Below are 27,695 nucleotides of genomic sequence, written 5' to 3'. Positions count from 1 at the left end.
CAAAAGACGACAATGATTTTTTTATTTATATCTGACGATGTCACAAAGTATTATCAGTTCAAAAGAATATAACTTATATCCAGACCTTTGAGTAATACTAAAAATATCACTGTAAATTGTAGCAACAGCTCCTCCTCGACCTTTCAGACGAGGATCTAATTTTTAATCTAAATTTAAAAAAAAAATGTTTTAATGACATAATGAAGGTTTTGTGTTTGGAAGTTCAGGGAACATACACAGTCTCTATATGATATGTAGGTGAATTATTCCTTATGTGTTGTAGTTTATGTGACCTGTGTGATGTCTCAAGGCAGCTAGCAGATGTTCAGATTAGCCAGTTTGTCTGCCTCCTGACCTGGGCCCCAGTTAGTCAAATACTATCACTATTAAGACTATGAACCATATTACTAGAGAGGAGAGTGGCACCTTCCCTGAAGGGATGGAGTCCGTCTCTCTTTAGCAGGTCAGGCCTTTTCCAAAAATTCTTCCAAATGTCTATCTTATGCTATTCAAAGTTAACATTTTGCCTTATTTCACAATGTTTGTTTGATTGCAGTTTGAAGTTTTCTGTAAGATCTCAAAGTAAGATTGTGTAAACTAAATGAAATGCAGTATCTTGCTAAATGTGTTCCTCCCTCTTTCTTTCCTCTAACACTTCATCACATTTTGGTGCTAGGCAAAAATTCTGGATCTCTCTAGACAAATGATGCAGCACTGATTCACAGTTAAATGCAAATCATGGGAGAAAGGCAGACCCCCCCTGCTGTGCCACTTTGATTGGTACAGTCCATGCCTCAGTCAATGATGCATGCTTTAATACCTAGATGCTGCTAGAATGTGCCTTTTACAGTAAGGGAGGGTGTTTTTCTTCATAGACCTGTTCAGATGGAGGATTGGTTCATTACAGCAGTGGAGGGGTTTGTTCTAAGAAGCAGAAAGAAGCAGAAGCATCATCACAGTCTGCATAGAGCATCCCAGACCCAGACAGGTGCAGAGAGACAGTGATGTCTAAACACAGCGAGATACATCTTGACTGACTATAAAGGACTTTTTTAGTAAACCAGATTAGATTCTAAACTGCTACAATGACCCAGGGAAAGGTAAACTCCTAGCCTTTTATTCTTGTTTTAAGATTTTATCATTTATATTGTCTTTAATTGCTGCTATAACTAAAAGCAAGTTTATTCACTTTTCTGTGAATTCACAGTGATACTGGTAACTGTGACATTATTTTATATGCGTGTTTTACTGCACATGGAGGGGCAGATCTGTTTTAATGGCAAAATCCAGTGGGACTGAAATAAGCTTTGTCATGTTTTAGTTACACATGACATTACGGATTTATGTCATGCGTATAGAATCTCAGTCTATCTACAGTGGATCATGAATTTAGGTATTGTTGCTTTTATAGTTTTTTGATTTCATAAATCTTGCTGTTATATGACAGTGATCAGCCATAATCTATTTAAACTATAAAGGTAGACAATGCCGCGGGAACGGATTTTGAACATAGGGTGCTGCGGAACAGGGTTGGGGTTCAAAGTTGCGCAGTTTTTAATAGCCTACCCACGTCATGTTATTGGGTTTTGCAAATTTTTTATTTGTCATAATTTTTGTCTTTTGGGGAAATGGCCTTTACATTTGTTAAAATTTTGTCTATTAATTTAAGTCATTTTTTTCTCAAAATAAAATTGCAAATATATTTAGTTAAATAAATCATTGTAGTTGATCGTGCTACAAATCGTTTAAGAGACTTTTTCCGTGTTTAGACAGTTAAGGATAGCCTATTGCATTGCGAGTTGTGCGTTTTTACGCAAAACAGCGTTCAGACCGCATTCTGATTAGATATGGAAAATATTTTTATCACCCAATGGGGTTATTTTGTGCAAGATGTTATATATATATATATATATACACACACACACACACACACACACACACACACACACACACACACACACACACAAACAGAGATATTTTAAGGTAAGCTTTGATTTTGTTTAATTGGTATCATTTAACTACATATCCTCTGAAAGATAGGCCTGTCTTTTAATTCCCTGTTTATAGTTTGCTCTCAGCAGCTAGCGTTAAGTGGACCAGGATATTAAGTAGGAAAGCTTCTTTTAAGGTAGCTTGTGTTGCAGTGGACTCCCTCCTATTACAGTGACTCAGTCATTGATAAATAATGACCAGATCCATTACTCAGAGTCTCCATTCTACAATGCATTCTCAGTTACGTACGTCACTTCCTTTGAATCACAAGATCACCAATGGATGCACATTGAAGCCATTTATTAGCACAAATGCTCTGACTCATTATGATGGATATGTGCAATCACAATCGGGCAAGGATGTAACCACATATTCAGGATTGGGTAATAATTTAATAATCAACCATGAAAAAAAAAAAAAAAAAAAATATATATATATATATATATATATATATATATATATATATATATATATATATATATGTGTATAGGCATGTTGCCTATATGATGCGAGACTAGACAAATGCTCATTTTAAGCATCTATCTATAAATGTTTAATAAATGTTAAGATGGGTAAATAAGATAAATTAATAAGACAAATTATTTTAAATATGTTTACAGGTATCAGTGACAAACAAGTCGAACAATGGTTCAGATGTCCCGGCAATGGCCTCAGCTCCTCCAAGTTATGCAGATGCGACTGCTGGTAATTACACCCTTATTTTTATTTTGTACCTTTAGAGTAAAACTTTTAAACTAATCTTATACTTTACTAAAATTGTTAGATTTTACATAATTTTACAAATGCATTTTGGTCACTATGCACTATGTAGGGGATATTCAGAAAAATCAGACCACTAGATAGAGCAACTGACCAATCAGAATCAAGGATTTCAGAGCGTCGGAAACAAAACCATAATCAAACAATTTATGAATTTACTTATGCCACCTTTATGGTTTGAGATTAAACTGCAGCACAAAGTTTGCCAAACCAGTGTGATACGCTGTACAACACACATTAAGAAATAAAAATAAAAAATACATGTGAGAAACAAGATGTTTTTTGTTTTTTGTTAGAAGGTGGAAGTCCATGTTATAGTGGAGCTTACACTGGTGATGGTGAGATGCTCACAGAGTTCAGCTGGGATGACCAAAACATCAGGAGGATATTCATCCGCAAGGTATTGTTTCCAAGTTCTATAAAGTGATCCTGATCTGCTGTGAATGATATGGACAGAATTAATTTAATAATATTTCTTGTAGGTGTACAGCATCCTGATGCTCCAGCTCTCTGTAACAGCTGCCTTTGTGGCCCTTTTCGTTTTCTGGTGAGTGTGTGTGCTTACCCTTCAAAGAGGGTAACAAACCTTCATAATGCACTTTTTTCCCTTTTATTTATTTATTTAGTTTTTTATTTTTTATTTTATTTTACTTGAATTACAAATCTGTGTTGCAGTGAACCAGTGAAAAATTACATTCAGGCTAATCCTGGCTGGTACTGGGCATCATAGTAAGTAAAATTCATTACTTTGAGGATGTAAATCTTAAAATTCCTGTTACTATGAATTTAGACTGTGTAAACAAATTTAAAAACATCAAATTGTAATTTAGTGGTGGAGCAAGTTAATATTTCAATAAGTCTTTTATGTATTGTAATACATTGTTCTGCACTGTAACCGTATAAAGGCTTGATTGTATCTTTTTCTTTCAATAGTGCAGTGTTTTTTGTCACATATCTGACCCTGTCCTGCTGCCGTGGACCTCGGTGAGTGTATCTATAGACTAGAAAGCCTCTTTATTTTTTAAGGCAAATGCATTGTACATTAATAATAAGGGAGAAAAGCTGGAACTGAATGGTAATATTTGCACGTTTGTAACAAAAGCAGCTTGTACTATAAACTCAACACACTTGACCTGTTAAAATAGGTGTTCCTTCCCACTCGAAATGCTCATGAATTTCTATACTCCTTTTCACATTAACAGGAGGCAGTTTCCATGGAACCTGATTCTGCTCGTAATCTTCGTGAGTATTAAAATATGTAAAAACCATCTAGTAGGTAGAGGTTTAGGTTGCACTGAAATGCCTAATTACAATGCCTTATTACTCTATTTTTGTCTATTCAAATAAAGTTGTTGACCAATCCTACTTGTTAAAAACATTATTAAAATTTAGTTTAGTCTAGTTGATACTGGTCAAGAACAAGTGTATATTCACATGTAGAAGGAAGTATTTTTAAATATATGATCTCTCCTTTTTCAGACTCTGTCTCTTTCGTACATGACAGGGATGTTGTCCAGGTACAGTCTGTGTGTGTGTGTGTCTGTGTGTGTCATGTGTCACTGTGTGTCTGCTACATACCTGTATGCACACAAACAACAAACTTTGAGTATGGCCACCTATATGGAAATGTTACAGTTCATCTACATAACATATTTACATCATAACTACATACAGTATTTACATTATGAAATGTTGAATAATAAAGGGATAGTTCCCCCCCCAAAAGAAACATTTTGTCATCATTTACTCACTGTCATGTTGTTCAGTCATGCTGAGGCTGACAGTCCCTAATACTCTGCCTAACATTTCCAAGTTTCATGGGAGGATGAAAGTCCTATGAGTTTGGAACAACATGTGTGTAAGTTATTGATGATTTTTTTTTTTTTTTTGGTGAGCAATCCCTTTAAAGTCCTTTCTTTTTTTAATGTACCAGGATGTCTTACATACATGTCTTATTTATCTAATTCCCCTCTTCCTCTTTCTGTCTAGCTACTACAACACTAAGTCTGTAATCATTTGCCTGGGTATTACTGCCTTAGTGTGTCTTGCTATTACCATCCTAAGCTTCCAAACCAAGGTTAGTATTTATTTGTAACTGAATGTAACACTTTTCAGCTTTTCCAGGAATATATTTATTTAGATGCTAGAAAATACAAATGTTTTGTCATTTTACAGATGGATATCACTTCATACCAAGGTGTGCTCTTAGTCTTCTGCACAGCCATGTTCATTTGTGGACTTTTCCTGGCAGTTATCCTGCCCTTTGGATATGTAAGTACCAATTCCATATACTGTAGATTAAAAGATTGTTAGATTAATTATTCAGGGTTCTGGGCTTTATAATTTAATTAAAAAAAATTAAAGAATACTTTCTAAAACCTTTCTCTCTTTTGCAGGTTCCTTGGTTACAGGTTGTTTATGCTGCTTTGGGAGCAATACTGTTCTGCATGGTAGAGTATTCCCTCCCTGATAATATAAATATGTTTCATAATACTGTGTGGTATTGTCTGCTATTATGTAGTGTATATTCTCGATTGTGTATACTGTGTATGCAATATTTTTATTTTATTACATAGAATTAAATTTGTTAAGGAAATAACAACAGTGATTGATTAATTAAACAGATACAAGAGTTAAAGGGATAGTTCACCCAAAAACAGAAAATTCTGTCATCATTTACTCACCCTCATGTTATTCCAAACCCTTTCGTTCTTTTTTCTGTGACACAGAAAAGGACATAGGCTGAATGTTAGGGAATGACAGCCTCAGTCATCATTCACTTTCATTGCATTTTCCCCATACAACAAAGAAAGTTATTCTTAAAAAAAACACAAGGGTGAGTAAATGATGACAGAATTTTCATTTTTGGGTGAACTGTCCCTTTAACACACTAATAATTCTAAGGCAAATGGCATTGTCATCTCTAATCTTTTGTCTTTTAGTTCCTGGCTTTTGACACACAGATGCTGATGGGGAGCAAACATTACACCATAAGTCCAGAGGAATACATCTTTGCCACCCTCAGCATATACCTGGACATAGTTTACATTTTCTCCTTCTTTCTCCAGTTATTTGGAACTCCTGATCGGGAGTGAATGTGCTTTTAACCTGAAGCTGTTACAGCTCTCTTGATGTGCACTGGCCCCCCGACTTTCTTTTGTGTCCCTGGTCAGAGTTATCCTCTCCAGCATGATGTGATCTCCAGTGCACACTGTTGTGTGTCAAGCTCCTCACCTCAGCTTTGTCCTGCTACGATGTGCCACACATTTATCCTATAGCGTGAAGGAGGTCTTCCATTGCATATGCATACATAAGTGCATTGGTTCAACTGACAACATCCATCTAGTTGTACAAATGGTGTCATAGAAAAAAAAAGAAAATATTAAAAACACAGGTGTCGACATCTGTGAGATTCAGTGCATATTAAATGTTTAATATACACTATGCATACAGAGGCACTTCAGTCCTGATTAAGGACTGAGCATTTGCGGTGGAAATGTATTACGCTTTTGCATGAAAGTGAACAATTTTGATACATACAGTATGTTCACATACATCATACAAAAGCATTATAATGAGGTAAAGTGTTAGATAGAATTCATCCATCTGTTTAGCTATCACAGCATGGGGACATTTTAAACATTTAAACAACATTCTTAGAAACTAGATATTGTACTGAATATTTTCAGAGTTTTATTGAGGTTAATGGCTGGCTGGCTGGCTGGATTTGAGGAGTGCACATATAAATCAAATTAACATTGAGAATATCCTAGTTGCAATTTATTTTTGGTAATCAGTGTTTCTATTTGAATTTACCATTAAACAATTTTTCTTATTATTTGCTGTAATTTTACTGCCATTATGAAGTAATTGATTTAACTGTGATATGCTTAATTGAACATTATTTAATTTGCTTATATATTATTAACTCTAAAGTCATTTTTCATTCCTGAGAGTTTAAATGTATCATCTATTTTTTGTCTAAGAAATGCAATATCTATTTTTAAAGAAAATGGGTTGTAAATTATTTTTAAAGTGTATATAGATGCACAACTTTTAATAAAAGAGTCTGAAATAATTTTGAATTAAATAGGCCACTACATATTAGATAATTTTTCAGTTTTTGGCCTTTGCAGTTGAAACAATGGTTTATCACTTGTTGTGGAGTTTTGACTGAAATAGTCCTATAAAGTGAAATAATGAAAATGTTTGTTTCACTTATAAATTGCAAAAATCATCAAAAATGCCTGTGTTAGGTTACTATTTAGTTACTAGAGCAAATTAATATGAACATTCCTGCAATTTCTCTGTTACAAATAAATAAATGCACTTATAGTTTGTGGGTTATTTGGCTACTTAATAGTGTTAATGTGTTCTGCTATCTACTAGGCAATTCATTACAAAACAAAATGCCCAATTTAAGTTATCTTCAATATTCAAAGGTGAACTCTGTAATTTTTTCCTCATTAAAAAAAGTTGCAATAATTTTACTGCTACAGATGAATTTTGAAACATGTATAAAATCATGAACACTCACATGAGATGAAGACTGCAGTCATATCAGTTACCTTATAAAAGCTGTTTTATTCTACATGGAGAGGGTCTCCACATGTTAGGAACACATGACCAGCCGAATACTACTCTCATAAATTCAGTAACCACCTTGTTATTGGACACTTTCACTTATGCATTAATAATCATGTTTGACTGTGAATCGTAAATTTATACAATTAAGTTAATAACTGAAAACTTTTGCAATTGAATGATGCTGCATCCAGGCCCCTAGGTGTCAGTGTCCAAGATGTCCGAGATGATGTACATGAAAAATTACTGAGTGCACCTTTAACAAGAACAATACAAAGTTTTGCTTTGATTAAATACTGTGGTCGTAGTACATTTGCCACACTATGCTGTGAATCAGGAGCGGAATGGGACTAAAATGTGGCCCACCAAACCCGGTCCACAACACACCACACTGTAACACACTGCTTATTGATTTCATTTCCTGGCTCAATTTCAAATTTTTGTGTTTGAATAAAAAAAAAGACATTTCTATTGACTGCTAGTCATGACAATGGGCCCCCACAGTGCAAAAATGGTCATAACTTTAAAACATATAAAAACACTGTAAATGTGATGAGTGGATTTTTTTTTTAGAGAAATAGGGCAAATGTTGCCTTAACTTTCTTTGCACCAAAACTGCATCTTGTTTCATCTTGACAAATTACTAAATGCATTTTACTGTCCATTCTTGTCAGAGAGCATTCCCTCTTTCTTAGCAGTGTATAGTAAACAGACACGCATATCTCGCATTCAGCATGGCTTATGAAACATCGCCTTTGGAGCTTAAGCAGGTACATATTAATGGAGGTTTACATGGAGACAAGAAAGACTGCATCACCACAATCGCAGTAAAGAAGCAGATTTTATTGCCGTCTCTTCAACACAACACACAGTAACAAGTGAATGATTTACTTACTCTTTTACTATAAATGCTGAAGTTAGAAAATTATCTGACTTTAAGCCATCATTCTGCTGTACATCCTTTGGTTGTGTGAAAGTGTATAAACTTATATCACTAAATTCTGGTATTATTATCCTTCTATTTATTTACATTGCGGTTAATAACAGTGGAACTTTTACACTTTCACCGGAAATGCAGCAGCTGCTTACTTTCGCGTTGCAGAGTCTTTTGAATATTCACATTGCAATGTGGTCCGCGCGGGCATGTTGGAGCCCAGGGCAGCCACCTATATCGCCTGTAAGATGGGCCAGTACTTGTGCAGCAATGGCCCAAATTACCCAGCGGCCCACAGGGAAAACGCCCGGTGCTCCTGACGGCCAGCCAGGTCTCCTAAGCAACCAATTTGGCCTGCTTTCTAGGGAGGGTAGAGTCACATGGTGTAACCTCCTCCTGGTTGCTATAATGTGGTTCTTGCTCTTGGTGGGGCATGTGGTGAGTTGTGCGTGGATACCGTGGAGAATAGCCTCCACATGCGCTATGTCTCCGGGGTAACGCGCTCAACAAGCCGCACGATAAGATGCGCGGATTGACGTCTCAGACGCGGAGGCAACTGAGATTTGTCCTCCGCCACCCGGATTGAGGCGAGTCACTACACCCCCACGAGGACGCATTGGGAATTGGGCATTTCAAACTGGAGAGAAAAGGGGAGAAAAAATAAAAAAAATTATATATATAACTATACTATACTTATAATCAACAACCTAAAATCAATATTATATATTCCCATCGTTTTTTATTTAACGATATCATTCGCAATGCTTCACGGGATTGTAGTTTGTGCCCTCATGAAAGGTGAGTACACAGCCTTGTACCCTTGTCTTTATGTCCGATTTTCAAATATTTTTTGCCTCAAAACAAAGTTCGTGATGTTGTGATTCACCTCGGAGCTGGTTGGTTTGGTTCATGGCTTACAACTCTTTTATGAAGGATTTTATAAAAAAAAGTCTATGGAATAAATAAATGGGAAAAATACTTCCGGAACCCAGACGGATGAAAAAGTGGGCGGTCACTGTTGCGCTCTATTCCTCTTTCAAAACACTGCACATCGATGACGCGCTTCCGCCTCGCTCGTCCAATGGCAAAGCGCAATTTTAACATGTCCACGTCGGCCATGATCTGCTTTTAAATAAGGAAGAAGCGGGAGGCGTTAATACAACTTTGTGTACTCAATATCTCATTCACAATATCGCTTAAGACTTCTGAGAATTACGCATGTGTTTGGAAAAAATAAATAAATAACCATAACAGTTACCAACGCACGCGAGCTGGTTTGAACCCCGTTAACCCCTGAATCAGCTGGTTTGCAGCAGGTTAGCTGGTTGAGCTAAAGATCAGCGGTGTGGGTTTATCTGGACTTGTTTAGTCGTGTAGAAAGAAGTCTGTTGTGTGAAGGGTCCGGCTACTTTGATCTAACAAACTGGTTAGCAGTGGCACGCGAATGACGGACAGGGGGAGCGCGCGTTTGGGATTGCGCTGAAAACCTCGAGGACAAATCCGGTTATAGTCGAGGCTTTCAGTCTTTCGCGATGTTTAATAAGTTCTACGAATGGATCGGAACCGGGATTGCCAGTCTGAGAAACGAAGCTCCAGCTGGTGCTGTTCAAGCCGGTTCAGTGAGGGTGGATCAAGACGGGACAGTACGTAGAAAAAGACCGTTAGAGTGGTAAGATATTGTGTTGATGTGTAAGGGCACATTTTTTTTTTTTTTTTTTTTTTATAATAAATATTGTTTAGACTCGCATTAAAACTTTCAGGTGTTGATTTATATGCCATAAATAAGAATGTTTGGGTCTGGTCATTAAAGCGCGAACTGTTCTGATGACATGAAAACCATGCGGCACCTGAGGAAGATCCCAACTTTATAATGTTGTGCTCTGTATGTTTGTTTTAGAAATAAGCATGTAATATTAAAGTGCTTCAAATAAATGTTTATTTTATTTAAAGCTAATGTTTTGCAGAGTTTTTAGAACCATTTTTGATACCCATCTCAACTATGAGATTTCTGTATAGTTTGGTAGGTTTTTGTTTTGGTAATGAAATATACTTTATGTATTACAGTGTCTCAACAGTGATTATTCCAATCTGAGTTTGTCAGATTTATTAATCCCAAGGAAAAAATATGGTATAAATCCCTGAAATATTCTGTTTCTGAATAGTTTGGAAGATGGAGATGCAGTTGATCAGGAGGAGGAGAGGGTGGTCAAGAAATTCAGAATGGGTAAATCATATTATGCTGTGAACACTTGATAAATCTGAGGTTTGCCCTCTAGGTCAGTAACTTGGACATTTTGGTTGCTTGTCTTTTAGGAGATTTCATGGACACGGTGAAAAATGCAGCAGAGGGAGTGAAGACCCATGGTTCGAGTGTTGCGGTTTGGGTGCGGAACAACGTCCAACCTAACCTGAGGAACATGCTGCCGGCTTCGCCAGGTCCACCCCGAACAGGAATTCCATCAGAACCAGCTACCAATTCAGCTGCATCAGTATCTTCGTGGATGGAAAACAAGGTGCCTGTTTGCTCATTAAGATCCCTCAGTTCTGTGGGTTTACATCATATCCATAAGACAAGGCAAAACAGAATAACAACAACAACTGTAAAGACAGGCAGTACAAAATGTCTAATTTCATTTGCATTTTTTGTCTGTGTTATATGTTTTATTTACTACACTTCTGTCTTTACTCACAGTTTGAGGAGAGGACACTTGATAAACTTGAGGACACATTTGTGGCACCATCCAGTGAAGTCGAGTGGAAGACCATCACAAAATCTGGTATAGATAAAAATTACACAATATAAACAGGTTACTTTAGTGTTTTAGCATTTATTTGTTTCTTCCTATCTTCCTGCAATATACAGACATTTACTGTATCATCCTTTTTTCTCCTTGTCTTTTTTTTTTTTAAAGACATCTTGAGGACTGAGCAGTCAGTGACAATATCAAAAAGCAGCAGAAGACACATTTGTATGGACCATCCACCCCACAAGATGCACAGAGCTAATGGACACTCTGTTAATTTACCCTCTGCGTCCACGGCAAAACCACCCCCCTCTCCCCGCCTGGGCAGGTCCCTCTACCACCAACCACACAGGTTACCTTGAATAAAAAGAATGCTATGAAATATTTGCATTAAAAATATTTTGTTACTAACCTAAAATTAATTTACTCATAATATTGTGCAAAATAAATTAGAATCTTGGTGATAAATCCAAAGAGACAAACTTCAATTCTTAACACAGTGAAGCTGACGTCTTCTCGAGTTGTTCCCTATTTACTGTGTAAACAGCTGCCGCTTGTACTCCCACTGATGATGCAATCAGGCTGCGCAATTCAGACCCAAACAATATGATGTGAACAGATTAGCGGGGGCAGAGGAAGGAGGGAGGAAACAACCCGGATTCAGATCAAGCAATCGAACCAAGCGTGAAAGCACACTTAGTTGTAAATCTAACTGGACTCAAGATGGCGCCGAGTATGGCTGCAACACAACATAGCAATGTTTTGTTTTTGTTCACAATTCTTATGTTTTTTGTCTTGGATGTTGTCTGCCTTATTGTCTACGACAGACAAACACTTTTGGACATTGGTTTACGGTGTGAAATTGCTGAACCAGACTTCACATTCCTCAATGCCGACCCGCTGTTTACAAACACGCCAGCGGAGCCCTTTGTCTGGGCAGCACGGCCGCGGAAACGCAAAAGGAAAAGGGGAAACAGAGCCGGCGTTCTCAGAGTAAGACGCCGCCAAATCGACCCCCGCTACCCACTATTCTACTGGCAAATGTTCAGTCTCTGGATAACAAGCTCTGCGAGCTGAAAGCACGGATCTCTTTCCAACGAGATACAAGGGACTGCTGCATTATCTGCCTTACGGAAACTTGGATGTCTGCGGAGATTCCAGACTCAGCCATTGAACCCGTGGGGTTCTCCGTGCACCGAGCGGACAGAGCCAAAGACCTCTCAGGTAAAAGCAGAGGTGGTGTATGTTTTATGATCAACAAATCCTGGTGTGATCAGAGGAATGTACATTCTATCAAGTCTTTCTGCTCTCCTGATCTGGAATTTCTTATGTTTCTGTGTCGACCATTCTGGCTACTGAGGGAATTCACAGTGGTCATTATCACAGCTGTGTCCATCCCACAACAAGCCAACAGACCGGGCACTCAAGGAACTGTATGGGAGTATAAGTGAGCAGGAAACCGCGCACCCTGAGGCCGCGTTCATTGTGACCGGGGACTTTAATAAAGCCAGTTTCAAATCAGTCGCACCAAAATACCACCAGCACATTAGTTTCAACACACGAGGGGACCGGGTTTTGGACCATTGCTACTCTCCCTTCCTGGGATGGCTACAAATCTCTCCCCTGCCCACCATTTGGCAAATCGGACCACTCTTCCATTCTGCTTCTGCCCGCTTACAGGCAGAAACTGAAACAGGAAGCACCCACCCTCAGAACGATCCAGTGCTGGTCGGACCAATCAGATTCCATGCTACAAGACTGTTTTGATCACGACATCGAGCTTTACGCTGATAGCGTAATGTGTTTCATCAAAAAGTGCGTGGAGGACGTGGTTCCGACCAGAACAATACGGATCTATCCGATTCAGAAACCATGGATAAATAACGAAGTTCGCGCAACACTTAATGTGTGGACCGCCGCTTTTAATTCCGGGAACGCGGAGGAGTATAAACAAGCCAGTTATGCCCTCCGAAAAACTATCAGAACCGCAAAACGCCAGTACAGGAGCAAGATTGAAGGACAGTTTAACACCACCAACTCTAGAAGCATGTGGCAGGGAATTAATATCAAATCACAGACTTTAAAGAGAATAAAAACTCTGCCATGAACACCGCTGCCTCTCTCCCGGATGAGCTAAATACTTTTTATGCTCGTTTTGAGGTAAATAACACTGCCCTCGCGGAGAGAGCTCTCGCGGCTGAAGCTACAGAGGTTAGTTCACTCTCCGTCTCTGTAGCGGATGTAACACTATCCTTCCGACGGATGAATATCCGCAAAGCCGCGGGCCCAGACGGCATTCCGGGCCGCGTCGGAGCGTGCGCGAACCAGCTGGCTGGTGTTTTTAACGGACATTTTCAACCTTTCCCTCTCTTTGTCTGTAGTCCCCACATGCTTTAAAACATCCACCATTGTGCCTGTTCCAAAGCAATCAAAAATAACTTGCTTAAATGACTGGCGTCCTGTTGCTCTGACCCCCATCATCAGCAAATGCTTTGAGAGACTGATCAGAGATTACATCTACTCTGTGCTGCCTCTCTCTCTTGACCCGCTGCAGTTTGCTTACCGCAACAACCGCTCCACTAATGATGCCATTGCATCTACAATACACACTGCTCTCTCCCACCTGGAAAAAAAGAACACTTATGTGAGAATGCTGTTTGTAGACTACAGCTCAGCATTCAACACCATAGTGCCCTCCAAGCTAGAAGAGAAACTGGGCTTAAACAGCTCGCTGTGCAGCTGGATCCTGGACTTCCTGTCAAGCAGACGCCAGGTGGTTAGAATAGGCAGCAACATCTCCTCATCACTGACCCTCAACACTGGAGCCCTGCAGGGCTGTGTTCTCAGCCCACTACTGTATTCCTTGTACACACATGACTGTGTGGCAACACATAGCTCCAATGCCATCATTAAGTTTGCTGATGATACGACAGTGGTAGGTCTGATCACTGACAATGATGAAACAGCCTACAGAGAGGAGGTGCACACTCTGACACACTGGTGTCAGGAGCACAACCTTTCCCTCAACGTCAGTAAGACAAAGGAGCTTGTGGTGGACTTCAGAAGAAAAGGCAGAGAACACAGTCCCATCACCATCAATGGAGCACCAGTGGAGAGAGTCAGCAGCTTCAAGTTCCTGGGTGTCCACATCACTGAGGAACTCACATGGTCCATCCACACTGAAGTCGTTGTGAAGGCTCATCAGCGCCTCTTCTTCCTGAGACGGCTGAGGAAGTTTGGAATGAACCGCCACATCCTCACACGGTTCTACACCTGCACTGTAGAGAGCATCCTGACTGACTGCATCTCCGCCTGGTACGGCAATAGCACCGCCCACAACTGCAAAGCACTGCAAAGGGTGGTGCGAACTGACAGACACGTCACCGGAGGTGAGCTTCCCTCCCTCCAGGAAATATATACAAGGCGGTGTGTGAAAAAAGCTCGGAGGATCAGAGACTCCAGCCACCCGAGCCATGAGCTGTTCTCACTGCTACCATCAGGTAGGCGGTATCGCAGCATCAGGACCCGCACCAGCCGACTCCATGATAGCTTCTTCCTCCAAGCAATCAGACTTCTGAACTCTTGATCTCCCATGATCAAAATACATCAGCACTGCACTTTATTACCCTTACTCTTATATCTCACACCGGACTGTCATAAATTATATTATTATTATTATTATTATTATTATTATTATATTATATTCTCTCTTAACAACTGACTATCAACCGACAGCCTGAATGTCAATACAGTACAATATTGTACATTCTATTTATACTACTATATATACTTTTTTATATATTTTTTATTTTTATTGAATAATGTGTATCTATATTGTGCGTTTTGTATACTGTACAGTGTATGTTATTATTTGTATATTGTTGTGTGTAATTGTGTATGTCAGACGTTTAAATTGTGCTGTGTTAATTTGATGTAATTGTAAATTGGTATATGTCTCATCACTGTCACGACTGCTATGTCGATCGGAACTGCACCCAAGAATTTCACACACCATTGCACTTGTGTATAAGGCTGTGTGACAAAGTGATTTGATTTGATATGAAATGCAAGGTTTATGAAACTGACATACTCTTTTTGTTGTTGTAGCTTCCTTTCATCTCCGGAGACAAGTTCAGGAAAAGCTACTTATACTAGCCTGTTTGAGAAGACGTTTCCCATCCGAGTGGTCCAGAGTCCATCACACGGCAGCTTGAACCGTCACTTCAGGGCCAGAGCCTGCTGTACAGCACAGGAGGTCAGGCACCGACTGCACTGGAGGAATAAAACAAGCCATAGAAAATTATATTATATATACATATATATATATATATATATATATATATATATACACACACACACATACATACATACATCTATATGTATATATTATACACATACATACACATACATATATATATATATATACACAGTGGTGTGAAAGTGTTTGCCCCCTTCCTGATTTCTTATTTTTTTGCATGTTTGTCACACTTAAATGTTCATCAAAGATCATCAAAACAAGTTTAAATATTAGTCAAAGATAACACAAGTAAATACAAAATGCAGTTTTTAAATGAAGATTGTTATTATTAAGGGAAAACAAAATCCAAACCTACATGGCCCTGTGTGAAAAAGTGATTGCCCCTAAACCTAATAACTGGTTGGGCCACCCTTAGCAGCAACAACTGCAATCAAGCGTTTGCGATAACTTGCAATGAGTCTTTTACAGCGCTGTGGAGGAATTTTGGCTCACTCATCTTTGCAGAATTGTTGTAATTCAGCCACATTGGAGGGTTTTCGAGCATGAACTGCCTTTTTAAGGTCATGCCACAGCATGTCAACAGGATTCAGGTCAGGACTTTGACTAGGCCACTCCAAAGTCTTCATTTTGTTTTTCTTCAGCCATTCAGAGGTGGACTTACTGGTGTGTTTTGGATCATTGTCCTGCTGCAGAACCCAAGTTCACTTCAGCTTGAGGTCACGAACAGATGGCCGGACATTCTCCTTCAGGATTTTTTGGTAGACAGCAGAATTCATGGTTCCATTTATCACAGCAAGTCTTCCAGGTCCTGAAGCAGCAAAACAGCCCCAGACCATCACACTACCACCACCATATTTTACTGTTGGTATGATGTTCTTTTTCTGAAATGCGGTGTTACTTTTACGCCAGATGTAATGGGACACACACCTTCCAAAAAGTTCAACTTTTGTCATGTCAGTCCACAGAGTATTTTCCCAAAAGTCTTGGGGATCATCAAGATGTTTTCTGGCAAAAATGAGTCGAGCCTTAATGTTCTTTTTGCTCAGCAGTGGTTTTCGTCTTGGAACGCTGCCATGCAGGCCAGTTTTGCCCAGTCTCTTTCTTATGGTGGAGTCATGAACACGGACCTTAACTGAGGCAAGTGAGGCCTGCAGTTCTTTGGATGTTGTTGTGGGGTCTTTTGTGACCTCTTGGATGAGTCGTCGCTGCGCTCTTGGGGTAATTTTGGTTGGCCGGCCACTCCTGGGAAGGTTCACCACTGTTCCATGTTTTCGCCATTTGTGGATAATGGCTCTCACTGTGGTTCTCTGGAGTCCCAAAGCTTTAGAAATGGCTTTATAACCTTTTCCAGACTGATAGATCTCAATTACTTTCTTTCTCATTTGTTCCTGAATTTCTTAGGATCTCGGCATGATGTCTAGCTTTTGAAGATCTTTTGGTCTACTTCACTTTGTCAGGCAGGTCCTATTTAAGTGATTTCTTGATTGAGAACAGGTGTGGCAGTAATCAGGCCTGGGTGTGGCTAGAGAAACTGAACTCAGGTGTGATAAACCACAGTTAAGTTATGTTTTAACAGGTGGGGCAAACACTTTTTCACACAGGGCCATGTAGGTTTGGATTTTGTTTTCCCTTAATAATAACAACCTTCATTTAAAAACTGCATTTTGTGTTTACTTGTGTTATCTTTGACTAATATTTAAACTTGTTTGATGATCTGAAACATTTAAGTGTGACAAACATGCAAAAAAATAAGAAATCACATATACACACATACATACATACATCTATATGTATATATTATACTTTGATATGAAGCATTGCATTTATATTTATCTGTTTGATTTTAATAGTCAGTGCGTGAGGAGGAGAAGGAAGTTTACAGGCAGCTCCTAGCCATGGTGTCCGGTGGCCAGTCAGCTTTCCTTCATGATGGAAGCTCTCGCTCCAGCATTCGCTCACATCGAGATTTGTGAGTATCTGAAGTGCATTGCTTTATAAAACATTTTTAAACTGGGATCCATTGATCCCCACGAAGACACTTGGGGCTCCGTAGTAAATTGGAGAATTAATAACAAATTGTTGTAAAATGTGATTTTAGGGCTGTCAAAGTTGCCGTTAATTAGGGTTAACTTGTTCATTTTACAACGCTTTACAGGTGGCATCTACACAAATTACTAATGCCAACTCTTAGTCATAGTTTGCTTTCCCTCATGAATACAACAAAAACCACAAGCTTAATCACATTCTTTATCACAATTATTGTTTCTGTTTATATACCTGCATTTTAGGGCAGGGGGGTCCCTTGCAAGACCATGATCATATTTGGAGGTCATTGGCATTACAAAGTTTGGAAGGCCCTGCTCTATAAAGTTATTTTACAGTCTAGACTTTTTGTCCATGTCACAGCAAAATCTGAGCCATTTATGATTAACAGATGATATAACAGAACGTTTTGGTCTTATTTCAGCTCTAGTTTCCTGTCATCCAACCGAAGGCTTCTTCAATGTGCCTCTCCAGCAGGCTCTGGTACTGGTATGTCCTACTGTGATTTATCCAGTCTACCCCCCAGCCCCCAGCCTGAGTCCAGCCAGAATTCCAGTGCCCTGCCCAGTCCTGGTGCAGGCTCCAGCATTCCAGAACCCCAGCTTTGGGCCCAGAACTTTGAGCCCAGCACTAAAGGACCAGTAGGCTCAGTACCCTCACCAGCAGCTCTTCAGGATACATCCTCTCAGGACACCCAGTCATCAGGCGAGTATGCAGATCCCATTTCTTTATTTCTTTTTTTTTTTTTTGTCTTCATGTATGTAACTTAATCCTGACTCCAAAGGTTGGGTTTTAGTATTTTGTTTGTTTCAATTTCTTCAGCTCACGATGGGGATTCAGTGATTTTTGTGAAGGAGCAACAGGGCAAGAAGTCTGAGAGCTCAAAGTAAGTGAGAACTTGAAATTGCCTTTCATCTTTTCATCTCTTCTCTTTCTGTATGTAACCCTGTCTTACTATTTCCAGTGTGCCATGCTTCCAGGCTGAACTATGGATCAAAGAACTGTGAGTAGCTTTTTGGTTTTCTTTTATGCAGGGAAACTTTGACAATACCCTTAAGTCTTTGTTCTGTTTGGGGTTAAGTGCTTTTGGAGTTGTTATAGTGAATGGTTCCTAACATTTGGGCTTGTTTACTACATATTTTCAGAACTAGCCTTTATGACTCTCGTGCTCGGGAGAGACGGAGGTTGATTGAAGAACAGGAGGCCCTGGCTTCTCTGCTGCTGCGCCAGGTGAGTTAGTTTCCCCTCCTCTTTTTTTTAATTTTTATTATTTTTATTTTTTCACACTAGTGATCGACCAATATGTTTTTATTTTTTTTAATGGCGTATACCAATATCTAGATATTATGCTAACATATATACTATTAATAAATGAGAGCAGTTAAGATGTGCACAATTTTAATTTACATGAACACTTATTTTACAGTCTTAAAATTCTGTAAGAATTATTTGAAAACAGAATATGTGTGTTATACCTTGACAAGATTGTCTGTAGGTATTGAAACTGACACTAATATGCACACTTCTGTTAATCAACCAACTGAGCCAACCAGTCAATCTCAAAATGACCAAATATTGGCCGATATATCAATCTGAGACTGCTCTACACCTCTGTTAAAGATGACCAACTCTCTTATCCTCTTTGTTTTATTAGCGCCTTTCTGGAGAGGGTCGAGCTACCCCTTCAAGCGTTGAGTTTAAAGTTCGTGTGCCTCTAGAGAAGGAGGTTCCTGTTGCAGCTGTTATCGAAGAGCCTCAGTCTATTAAAGATGAGCCAGAATTCCCAGAGCTTACAGAGGTACATGCTTCTAAATTCATCAGTTTGAACAAAAGTGTTTGACACTTTTTTTTTTTAAAGGTGCTATTAGTAATTTGTCATCTTGAACTTTCACAGACACCTAAGGGATTGAATGCAGCATTATTCAAACACAAAAGTTTTCAGTTCAGTTTCAGATGCCATTGTAGAAATTCATTATTCACAGTTAGCCATGATTAATCCCTGAGTGAAAGCGTCCAATAAGAGGGTGGTTACTGACATTAAGCCAGTAGTATTTGGCTGGTCATGTGATCCCAACATGGCTGCCCCCTTGAGGGGACCCTCTCCATGTAGAATAAAACCTCATTTATAAGGTTACTGATATGACTGGAGTCTTCATCTCATGTAAGTGCTCATGATTTTATACATGCGTTTCAAAATTACTATTTATTTCTTTAGGAGAAAACCTTTTTTAATGAATAAAAAACTTCTGAGTGCACCTTTTAAAGTCAAATTTTTAACTAATCGTATGATCATTATGAACTTTGAAGCTGATTTATGATGTTAGTTTTTATCAGGCTTAAATATGATGTAATAGAAGAAAATATGTGACCAGTATGTTGACTGGTTGAGTTCACAGGACATGGAGAGGGAAGTGAACAGAGCTTTGAGAGGGGGCAGTCAGGATGAGGTGCTTAGTGAGGGCTTCCGCCTCACCATCACCAGGAAGGACCTGCAAACTCTCAGCTACCTTAACTGGCTCAATGATGAGGTTAGAGCTTCACTAAGTTTACTATCATGTTATGTGGTTTACAGCATCTCTGTGACCTTGCTGCAACAGGCAGTACTGAGAGTAAATTCTCAGTAATATGCAAGTATTTTTTATGTTTTCTTAAAAGTTTCCATTCTAATTAAAAGTAAATATTGAATCAAGCATGTGTGGCTAACATGTCAATTTGTGGTCAGCTGATTTGAGTTTGCCATTGTTGCCTTGAAAATTAATTAATCAGCCTGATTACCGATTTGATACACCGATTTGTCATTATACATTGAATCCATTCCTCTATTCCAGGTTATTAATTTCTACATGAATATGCTGGTGGAGCGCAGTAAGCAGCCCAATCTACCTTCCGTTTACACCTTCAACACCTTCTTCTTTCCCAAGCTGCGCAGCTCTGGTTACTCCGCCGTCCGCCGCTGGACCAAGAAAGTGGATATCTTCTCTGTAGACATCATACTGGTGCCTGTCCACCTGGGGATGCACTGGTGCTTATCTGTGAGTAACTAACCAGCACCAAGGTCACATTGAGGAGGAAAGATACAGGATATTCGAGCAGATCTGTTCTTTCCTGACAGTTAAGAGGAATTCTTTTTTTTTTTTTTTTTGTGGATTTTTCCCCTTTTTCTCCCAATTTGGAATGCCCAATTCCCAATGTGTTTTTAAGTCCTCGTGGTCACGTAGTGATTCGCCTCAGTCCGGGTGGCGGAGGACGAATCCCAGTTGCCTCCGCGTCTGAGACCATCAACCCGCGCATCTTATCACGTGGCTTGTTGAGCGCGTTGCCACTGAGACATAGCTCGTGTGGAGGCTCCACGCTCAACTCACCACACGCCCCACCGAGAACGAACCACATTATAGCGACCACAAGGAGTTTACCCCATGTGACTCTACCCTCCCTAGCAATCGGGCCAATTTGGTTGCTTAGGAGACCTGGCTGGAGTCACTCAGCACACCCTGGGATTCAAACTAGCGAGCTAGCGTACTCCAGGGGTGGTTGCCAGCGTATTTTACCACTGAGCTTCCCAGGCCCCCGGTAAGAGGAATTCTTAATGATATAAAAGGGTTCCTACGGTCATTGGAATCCTGAAAACATCTGGGAAATTTTGAATGGTGTTTTTCAGGCCTGGAAAAGTCATGAAAATTTAATAAAATTTGAAAAGCTATCTAAGCCAATGTAATGTTTTATTCAGAAATTTCAATTTTTCCAGTTATAGCTTTAAAATATTAAATTGCGTATATATTTCACTTATGTTGAGTTTTGGAAAGTAAAACTTGCTCATAAACCTTTATAAAGGTTGATTTGTGAGTAAATACATTTTGAGTGGTTTCTTTTCATTGAATCGGTCAAACTGGTTCATTAATCTGTCTGAATGATTCAATAGTGAATCGATCTGTTTTTTCAACATTGTTAATTAAAACATTATCTAGTAATCACAAATGTCAACCCTTGTGTTAAAGGAATAGTTCACCCAAAATTTAAAATTGTCACCATTGACCAACCCCCATGTCATTGCAAACTCATATGACTGACTTTGTTATGGGGAATACAAATGGGGGAAATAAAGAATGTATATTTTGGTCCATCTTCTCAATACAATGGCAGTTGAAAGTGACACAATTTAAAGTTTAAAAAAAGTACCTAGGGGTATCATAAAAGTAATCCATGCAGCTATTGCAAGTTTTCTGTTAGCATACGATACGTTTTAGTGAGAAACAACCTGAAATGTAAGTTATTTTTCAGTGAAAATCTTGACATCCATTATATCATAGCATGAGTGCTATTGGAAAAGCTTGTTTAGATTGGCGCACTTACAGTTAGTACTTAAAAACAACGCAAGTTCTCACTTAAACAAGCGAACCACCGTGAACGAGCTTCTCCCATAGCGCTCATGAACACACAACAGACGTCAAGGCTCAAAAGTGAGTCACTTTCAACTGCCATTGTATTAAGATGGACCAGGAAATTCACTGATTTGCATAGGACAGTAATACAGGTTTGAAATGACATGGTCTGTCAACTGAGACCATATTTTGAGGGGTGAATTATTTCTTTTAAATCAGAGTATGCAGTGTTGTATTAAAAGATTGTCTATTCTTTATTTTGGGCTCTTTAATAATACATCTGTTTCTTTTTTTGTTGTCTTGTGATAGGTGGTGGATTTTCGCAAGAAGAGCATCACTTACTTTGATTCAATGGGAGGAAACAATGACGAGGCCTGCAGAATATTACTGTGAGTGCTGCCTGAGGATTACATGATGAAACTGGGCTGCAATAAGTGTCTTTTCAAATTAACTCCCTTGATAAACCCTTCAGAAATGCACGTAATGAATTATGCATGTTGAGACATTGTCAAAAAGTGCCTTAATGTGTGTCTATACAACAGAAAATATCTGAAACAAGAAAGTGAAGACAAGAGGGCTCAGAACTTGGATACCTCAGAATGGATTCTAAAAAGTAAAAGACGCAATGTGAGTTACATCGACACACACGTTATTGAGGGCTTCTTGTTGTCTTAGTTTCAACTGACCAAAAAGCTCCAACATCATCAAAAGCTTGAAGGCTTTCTTCTGAATCCTCAGGAGATCCCTCAGCAAATGAATGGTAGTGACTGCGGAATGTTCACGTGCAAATATGCTGAATACATCACCAAAGACCGGCCCATCACATTCACACAGGTGCGTATGGAGAACTGCTCAGGGTCATTAACAGGGAGTTACAAATAAAAAGGAAGAAATGAAAACACCTGGAAAAGTGATGTGAAAAGTGTGCATGATTTGAGCTATAAAAAAAAAAGCCCAATTAATGACATAATTGTTGTCCGAGTTAAAATGTTAATTAACCGTAATCTTGACCAACCGTTTTGGAGATTTCAGTCATTCCCCTCATGTAGATAGAAGCTTTAGTTGTATCCCTCTTGTTTCAAATAGAGAGACAGACAATAGCTGCCCGGAAGCACTTCGGACATGGCCACCGACTGACCAGACTTGCCTAAAAGTGTTATTGCCAACCACTTCGCGACGCAATACGTATAGCGATTCAGTATATTGCGATGTGTTGTGATCATAATTGGATTACGTTTGAAAGTGCACCAAACATGTGAGAGAATCCCAATGTGTCCACTAGAGAAAGAGTGAATCTGCAAGTTCAGTTTCAATCTCTCACGCATCATAGAAGCTGCTCTCAAGTTAACGCACTGAGAAATGCCAGTCTCAGTGTTTGTACTTGTTTTGTCGGCCTGCTTCATTATTGAACTGTAGGACTTCGTATGAATGCACAAACGGATTAATAAAAACAATGATACAGGAACCTAAAGTATGGATCCAATATTGTAATAAAAAGTATTGTGATATATGATTGTATCGACACAGCCTTAATAAAAATGTGTGGGAACCCTGATTCCACTCTGCAAGAGCCCTAATATATTATTGGTAAAACTTGTGTATGGATGGAATTTTATTGACTTTGAATTTCATTTTGTTTCCTAAAACAGAAACACATGCCCTATTTCAGAAGACGAATGGTTTGGGAGATCCTGAACCAGAAACTGTTGTGACCGGACACTTTTTTTTTTGTACAGAATTTTGTATGGATAAGAGGGCTCCTGTGCACTTCAGGAATTTCAGGACAGTTTGCCCGAAACATAGATGGGATGCCCTCAACCATAGCTGGTGGACCGGTTTGCATATGCTTAGCTTACTGGTCGATTTTATGCTGCCTAACTGAAAGTTGGGAGACGTTGGTGCACCTCCAGGACACCATATCTCGGTCTATAAGGGTCAGGGCAGTGGTTATATGCCCTTTTATTGCTCCCTATAACTTGAAGTATTTTTGCTTAGCAAGCAAATAAGCTTTGAGTGACTATGAAAGTTTATTTTCATATTTCAGCCTTTTCTTGTGCTGTCATTCATCTGTCAGTGTAAGTCCTGTCTTAACATAACTTCAATTGATTTCACTTTGCATTAGCCATTTCTGTTATTTGGCTGGAAGTTTGTTTGATCTCCCATCATCTGAAGTCAAATGTTACGTAAAAAAAAAATAATGAAGTTTGTGCAAACAGTTTTGCACAAATGCTTTGCTGCATTTTGATTGAAAAGCATTGCTGTTACCTCAGAAAATAGGACCACTACTTGTAAAACAGCTGAAATTGACAATCACACTCACTCAGAGCTTTTGTAATGGAAAACAGCAGTTTACTTGATATTTGTGACGTTTGATACCTGTATGTTTTATACAAAAACTGTCAAGAGGCAATTAACTAGTTTTTCTTTTGAAAAAATACCCGAGACCCAATTAGAGGTCCTGAACAGATCTGCCTCTTTTAGAAAGACAATTTTTCAGAATAAACTGTTTGAGTTTTGTGATTTTCTTTTTTTTTCTGGAGGTGATTAAACGCTCTTGAGCTGTGGTGTTTTTGACTTCAGTATTGTTTGGGATAGATGACAGGTCTTCCGTTAGCGGCATTTTTTATTTTGATTTTTTTCAGTATTTAGTGGCTCTTTGATAACTTAGAGTCTTCTGACATTTTTGGTCATCTCCTTGACATGCCGCACATAAGATACCTTTTTGAATGGAATAATTCTCACAACCCAGCACTGTCATAGATCTCTTTCTTTTGTTCGGTTCTTACTTGAGGTTACTCCGTTCTTCCTTTTGTGTAAGAAAAGTTAACTATTTTTGGCTACCTGCAATTGTTTCTAGATTTTCTCCAGGTTATTGACAATTGTACATACAGTGACTATACGGCAAAATGTAAGACATATTTAATACTCATTTTGTATCTTTTATTATCTGGTTTTGTATGTGGACTGGATCTTATGGGAAATAAACCCCTGAGGTTATGTGTATCAGATGATAAATGAAGTAATTTCAAATTATTATTATTTCAAAAACCCATGGGGGAAAATGTGAAGCTTTCAACAGAATGTAGAAATAAAATTGGAAGCTGAACTACAGTTGTGGCACTAAACTAAATGAATGGAGCTTAAGGGTTTAGCTAAACAAAATATGGAACAAATAATGCGTTATCCAAAAGAGGTGCTATAAGCCACTTGACCTGTCTTGTTGACTGCTGCCAGACTTAGCCATTGAATAAAACTTCTCCCATCCCTTCAACCACATGCCCTTTCTCTGAAATCCTGCCCATCAAATATAGTCTGCAAACCCAAACTGCAAAATTATTCCCAGGAAGAGTTTCTAGTTGGCTCAGTTTGCTGTTTGGGAGTTTTAAAGTCTTTAGCTGACTTGAATAATTATATATTGTACGTGTTGTTTTTAAAATGTTAGCTGATGAAATAATTGTAAGAATTTCACTAGTTAACATACAGAATAAGCCCTACTTTATACTAAAGTCTTCAAATGTTTGTTTGACTAAATGCATTCTTGTGCTACTGTCCAGTGAATTTGGATTTACATTTCAGCATTTTGGATTAATTTTTTTTATTTACAGAGCACAACAAATAATCACTATTCCATTCTTGAGTCTTGTACCTCATAAAGGCAACAAACTGAAGGAGTGTTCCACTAATTAGGAAAGAACTCTCTTGGTTTTCTTTATATTGCAATTTTATATCTCAGCGGCCCAAGCCCAAAGAACTCCTCCACACACTTCTCACTATTAAAGTTTACCAAGGCAAGAAATTAATTTACATGCCAACATTACAATGTTTGTGGAGCACTTCTTACAATGCATAAAAGAAAATACATAACGGATATGTGTGACAAACATTGACATGAAAACAAAGCCATAAAAAAGTTTATCACCCAAATGGCTTCACTTTGAAAGTTTCTTTAAAAAATTATGTTCAAATACAAAAATAAATCTCAACATTTAAACAGAGTATGACCTAACTTACAAGATAAAGCAGTGTTTAGGAAGAAAAAAAAGTAAAAATTTTTGTGAGGGGCTTAGGGGATATGAGGACTTGGTTTAAGAATTCAAGCTCCCACTGGAAACCAACTACCTGAAACGATGAGTACATTTACAAATTTCTTTGATACAGCAAGTTTTTTGTAGATCTATCAAAACAACAACTTAACTGCTCATTTAAGCAGGTTTCTCAAGATTTCCTTAAAATGCAGCAAGATCTTTGCAAAAACATTGTTTTTTTATGTACAAAATTCCTCCTGCAGAAAACATTTTAAAAGCAGTCAACAAAACTTTTTTTGTTGAATTTTACAAAAACATATTACATCAAATTAAAATGACATATGGTGCTGTAACATTGTTTCATTCTGGCTTTGCAGAATATTTTAAAAAATAAAGCTGCAGAAAATAATATTTGTCATGTGTACTGGAGTGTGTATGTGTGTGTGCACGTGAGCCTTTGTGTTAAAAAAGCTTATGAATTTATGACATTCTGTAGTCATAGCCTTCTCCATCCAAGTCTATCTTTCTGTTACTGAAATAAGTTTAGCTTCATTAACAGTTGGTGTTCTCAAAAAAACAAAACAATGAAAGTCAACTTCCTTTAACTGGAAAGAGACCAGCTTCTCAATTCCTTTTCATAATGTCCTTTTTTTCTTTCTTCATGTCAACAGAGGTGATTCAATATCCTGCATCCTCAATCTCTCCTATTAATGTAGTAAGAAAGGTCATACAGTCAGCATATTAAGCTTGTGTAAAGACAAAACACTACTTACCCATGTTTAAAAGAATAGTTCACCCAAAAATTAAAACTCTCTCATCACTTACTCTAATGCCATGCAGATGTGTATGACTTACTTTCTTCTGCTGAACACAAAGATTTTTAGAAGAATATCTCAGCACTGTAGGTTCATACAATGCAAGTGAAACAGATCAATATTTCAATAAGTCCTTTTTTAATTTTTTTTTTTTTTTTACAATTAACCTCTACATTCCTCTTTTGTTTTTGGTGATTCGCATACTTCATGCATATCGCCACCTACTGGACAGGGAGGAGAATAAATAGTAAAAAAAGGACTTAAATATTAATCTGTTTCTTATCCACACCTATCATATCACTTCATGGATTTAACCAATTCATTTGCATTTTAAGGACCAACAGAGCTGAAAAATTCATCTTAAATCTTTGTGTTCTGCAGAAGACATGCACATCTGGGATGACATGACGGTGAGTAAATGATGAGAGAATTTTCATTTTGGGGTGAACTATCCCTTTAAGTGTCATCATAAAATGATTAAAGTCACTCTAGTTCAGAAGATCTTGTTTCATATTTCGTTGGTTTAGAGATCTGTAAACACTGGGGTTGTCACAATGGCAAAATTTCAGCAGTTGAATGCTACCAATACCATTTCTTGATACTAATTTCGATATATATTAGTAAAAAAATAAATATGCTAATGAACACTTTTTATTTAAAAAGTAATATATTAATTTAGTCAACATATAAAAAAATTAAAATGGCATGTAACCTTCAATTAATAATTTCTCACTTAGTTAAGCATTGCTTCAAGCTTTCAAGCAGAGGCATAAGAGGTGAGAGGGGGCCCGCAACAGCTGACCAAAAGAAACCATAAAAATGACAGTGGGCCCGAGGGGTGATGAAAACCGACCAAGGCCCCCCAAGGAGGGGGCCCGACAGTTTCTTTGCACTGGGGCCTGCAAGATCCATGTTATGCCACTGCTTTCAAGCAAGTATTCAAGTAAACAATCAGTAATAATAAATAACGAAAAAATTAGGAGCAGTTAGTTTTTATATTGTCAATACTGTTGCTTGATTAAAGGCAGGTCTACACTTGCATTTACACCACAAAGTCTAGTGCACAGGGCCAATATTTTGTCTCAAATTTTTGTCGTGTTGTGATGTAGCCGCCTTTCAGTCACAGGCTGTGGTGAAGCAG

General features: G+C 38.4%; 4 protein-coding genes across 5 annotated transcripts in view; 2 read left to right on the top strand and 2 right to left on the bottom strand.

Annotated features, from left to right (window-relative positions):
* The window catches only part of LOC127419518 (formin-like protein 3), a 489,255-nt gene that overhangs the window by 143,490 nt on the left and 318,070 nt on the right, over positions 1-27,695 (bottom strand). The gene's annotated exons all lie outside the window — the stretch shown is intronic.
* LOC127419524 (protein lifeguard 2-like) lies at positions 924-7,105 on the top strand. Its single transcript, XM_051660989.1, has 12 exons — positions 924-1,100; positions 2,613-2,697; positions 3,069-3,172; positions 3,255-3,319; positions 3,448-3,501; positions 3,706-3,756; positions 3,975-4,014; positions 4,252-4,289; positions 4,762-4,849; positions 4,948-5,043; positions 5,169-5,222; positions 5,715-7,105. The coding sequence occupies exons 1-12, from the start codon at positions 1,086-1,088 to the stop codon at positions 5,865-5,867; spliced, it is 843 nt and encodes a 280-aa protein (XP_051516949.1). The 5' UTR covers positions 924-1,085; the 3' UTR covers positions 5,868-7,105.
* On the top strand, positions 9,370-24,278 carry LOC127419519 (sentrin-specific protease 1-like). Of its 2 annotated transcripts, none has more exons than XM_051660978.1 (18): positions 9,370-9,959; positions 10,453-10,514; positions 10,604-10,803; positions 10,983-11,067; positions 11,203-11,386; positions 15,142-15,289; positions 17,143-17,261; positions 17,760-18,040; positions 18,158-18,221; positions 18,300-18,338; positions 18,481-18,565; positions 18,990-19,133; positions 19,732-19,863; positions 20,164-20,367; positions 22,024-22,103; positions 22,257-22,341; positions 22,453-22,548; positions 23,364-24,278. In XM_051660978.1, the coding sequence occupies exons 1-18, from the start codon at positions 9,823-9,825 to the stop codon at positions 23,424-23,426; spliced, it is 2,208 nt and encodes a 735-aa protein (XP_051516938.1). In that variant the 5' UTR covers positions 9,370-9,822; the 3' UTR covers positions 23,427-24,278. The 2 variants fall into 2 exon arrangements, with proteins under 2 accessions (XP_051516938.1, XP_051516937.1); XM_051660977.1 differs by having other exon boundaries at positions 19,708-19,863.
* LOC127419521 (RNA-binding motif, single-stranded-interacting protein 2-like) overlaps positions 24,227-27,695 on the bottom strand; it is a 43,783-nt gene continuing 40,314 nt past the window's right edge. Inside the window, exon 14 of the mRNA XM_051660983.1 lies at positions 24,227-26,443. The gene's annotated coding sequence lies outside the window, so the exon portion shown is untranslated. The remainder of the gene's footprint in view (positions 26,444-27,695) is intronic.

This window comes from Myxocyprinus asiaticus, chromosome 28 (assembly GCF_019703515.2).
Source record: "Myxocyprinus asiaticus isolate MX2 ecotype Aquarium Trade chromosome 28, UBuf_Myxa_2, whole genome shotgun sequence".
In the NCBI taxonomy this organism is placed as follows: domain Eukaryota; kingdom Metazoa; phylum Chordata; class Actinopteri; order Cypriniformes; family Catostomidae; genus Myxocyprinus; species Myxocyprinus asiaticus.
The sequence above is the reverse complement of the archived record's forward strand: the minus strand, read 5'-3'. Positions and strand labels throughout refer to the sequence as shown.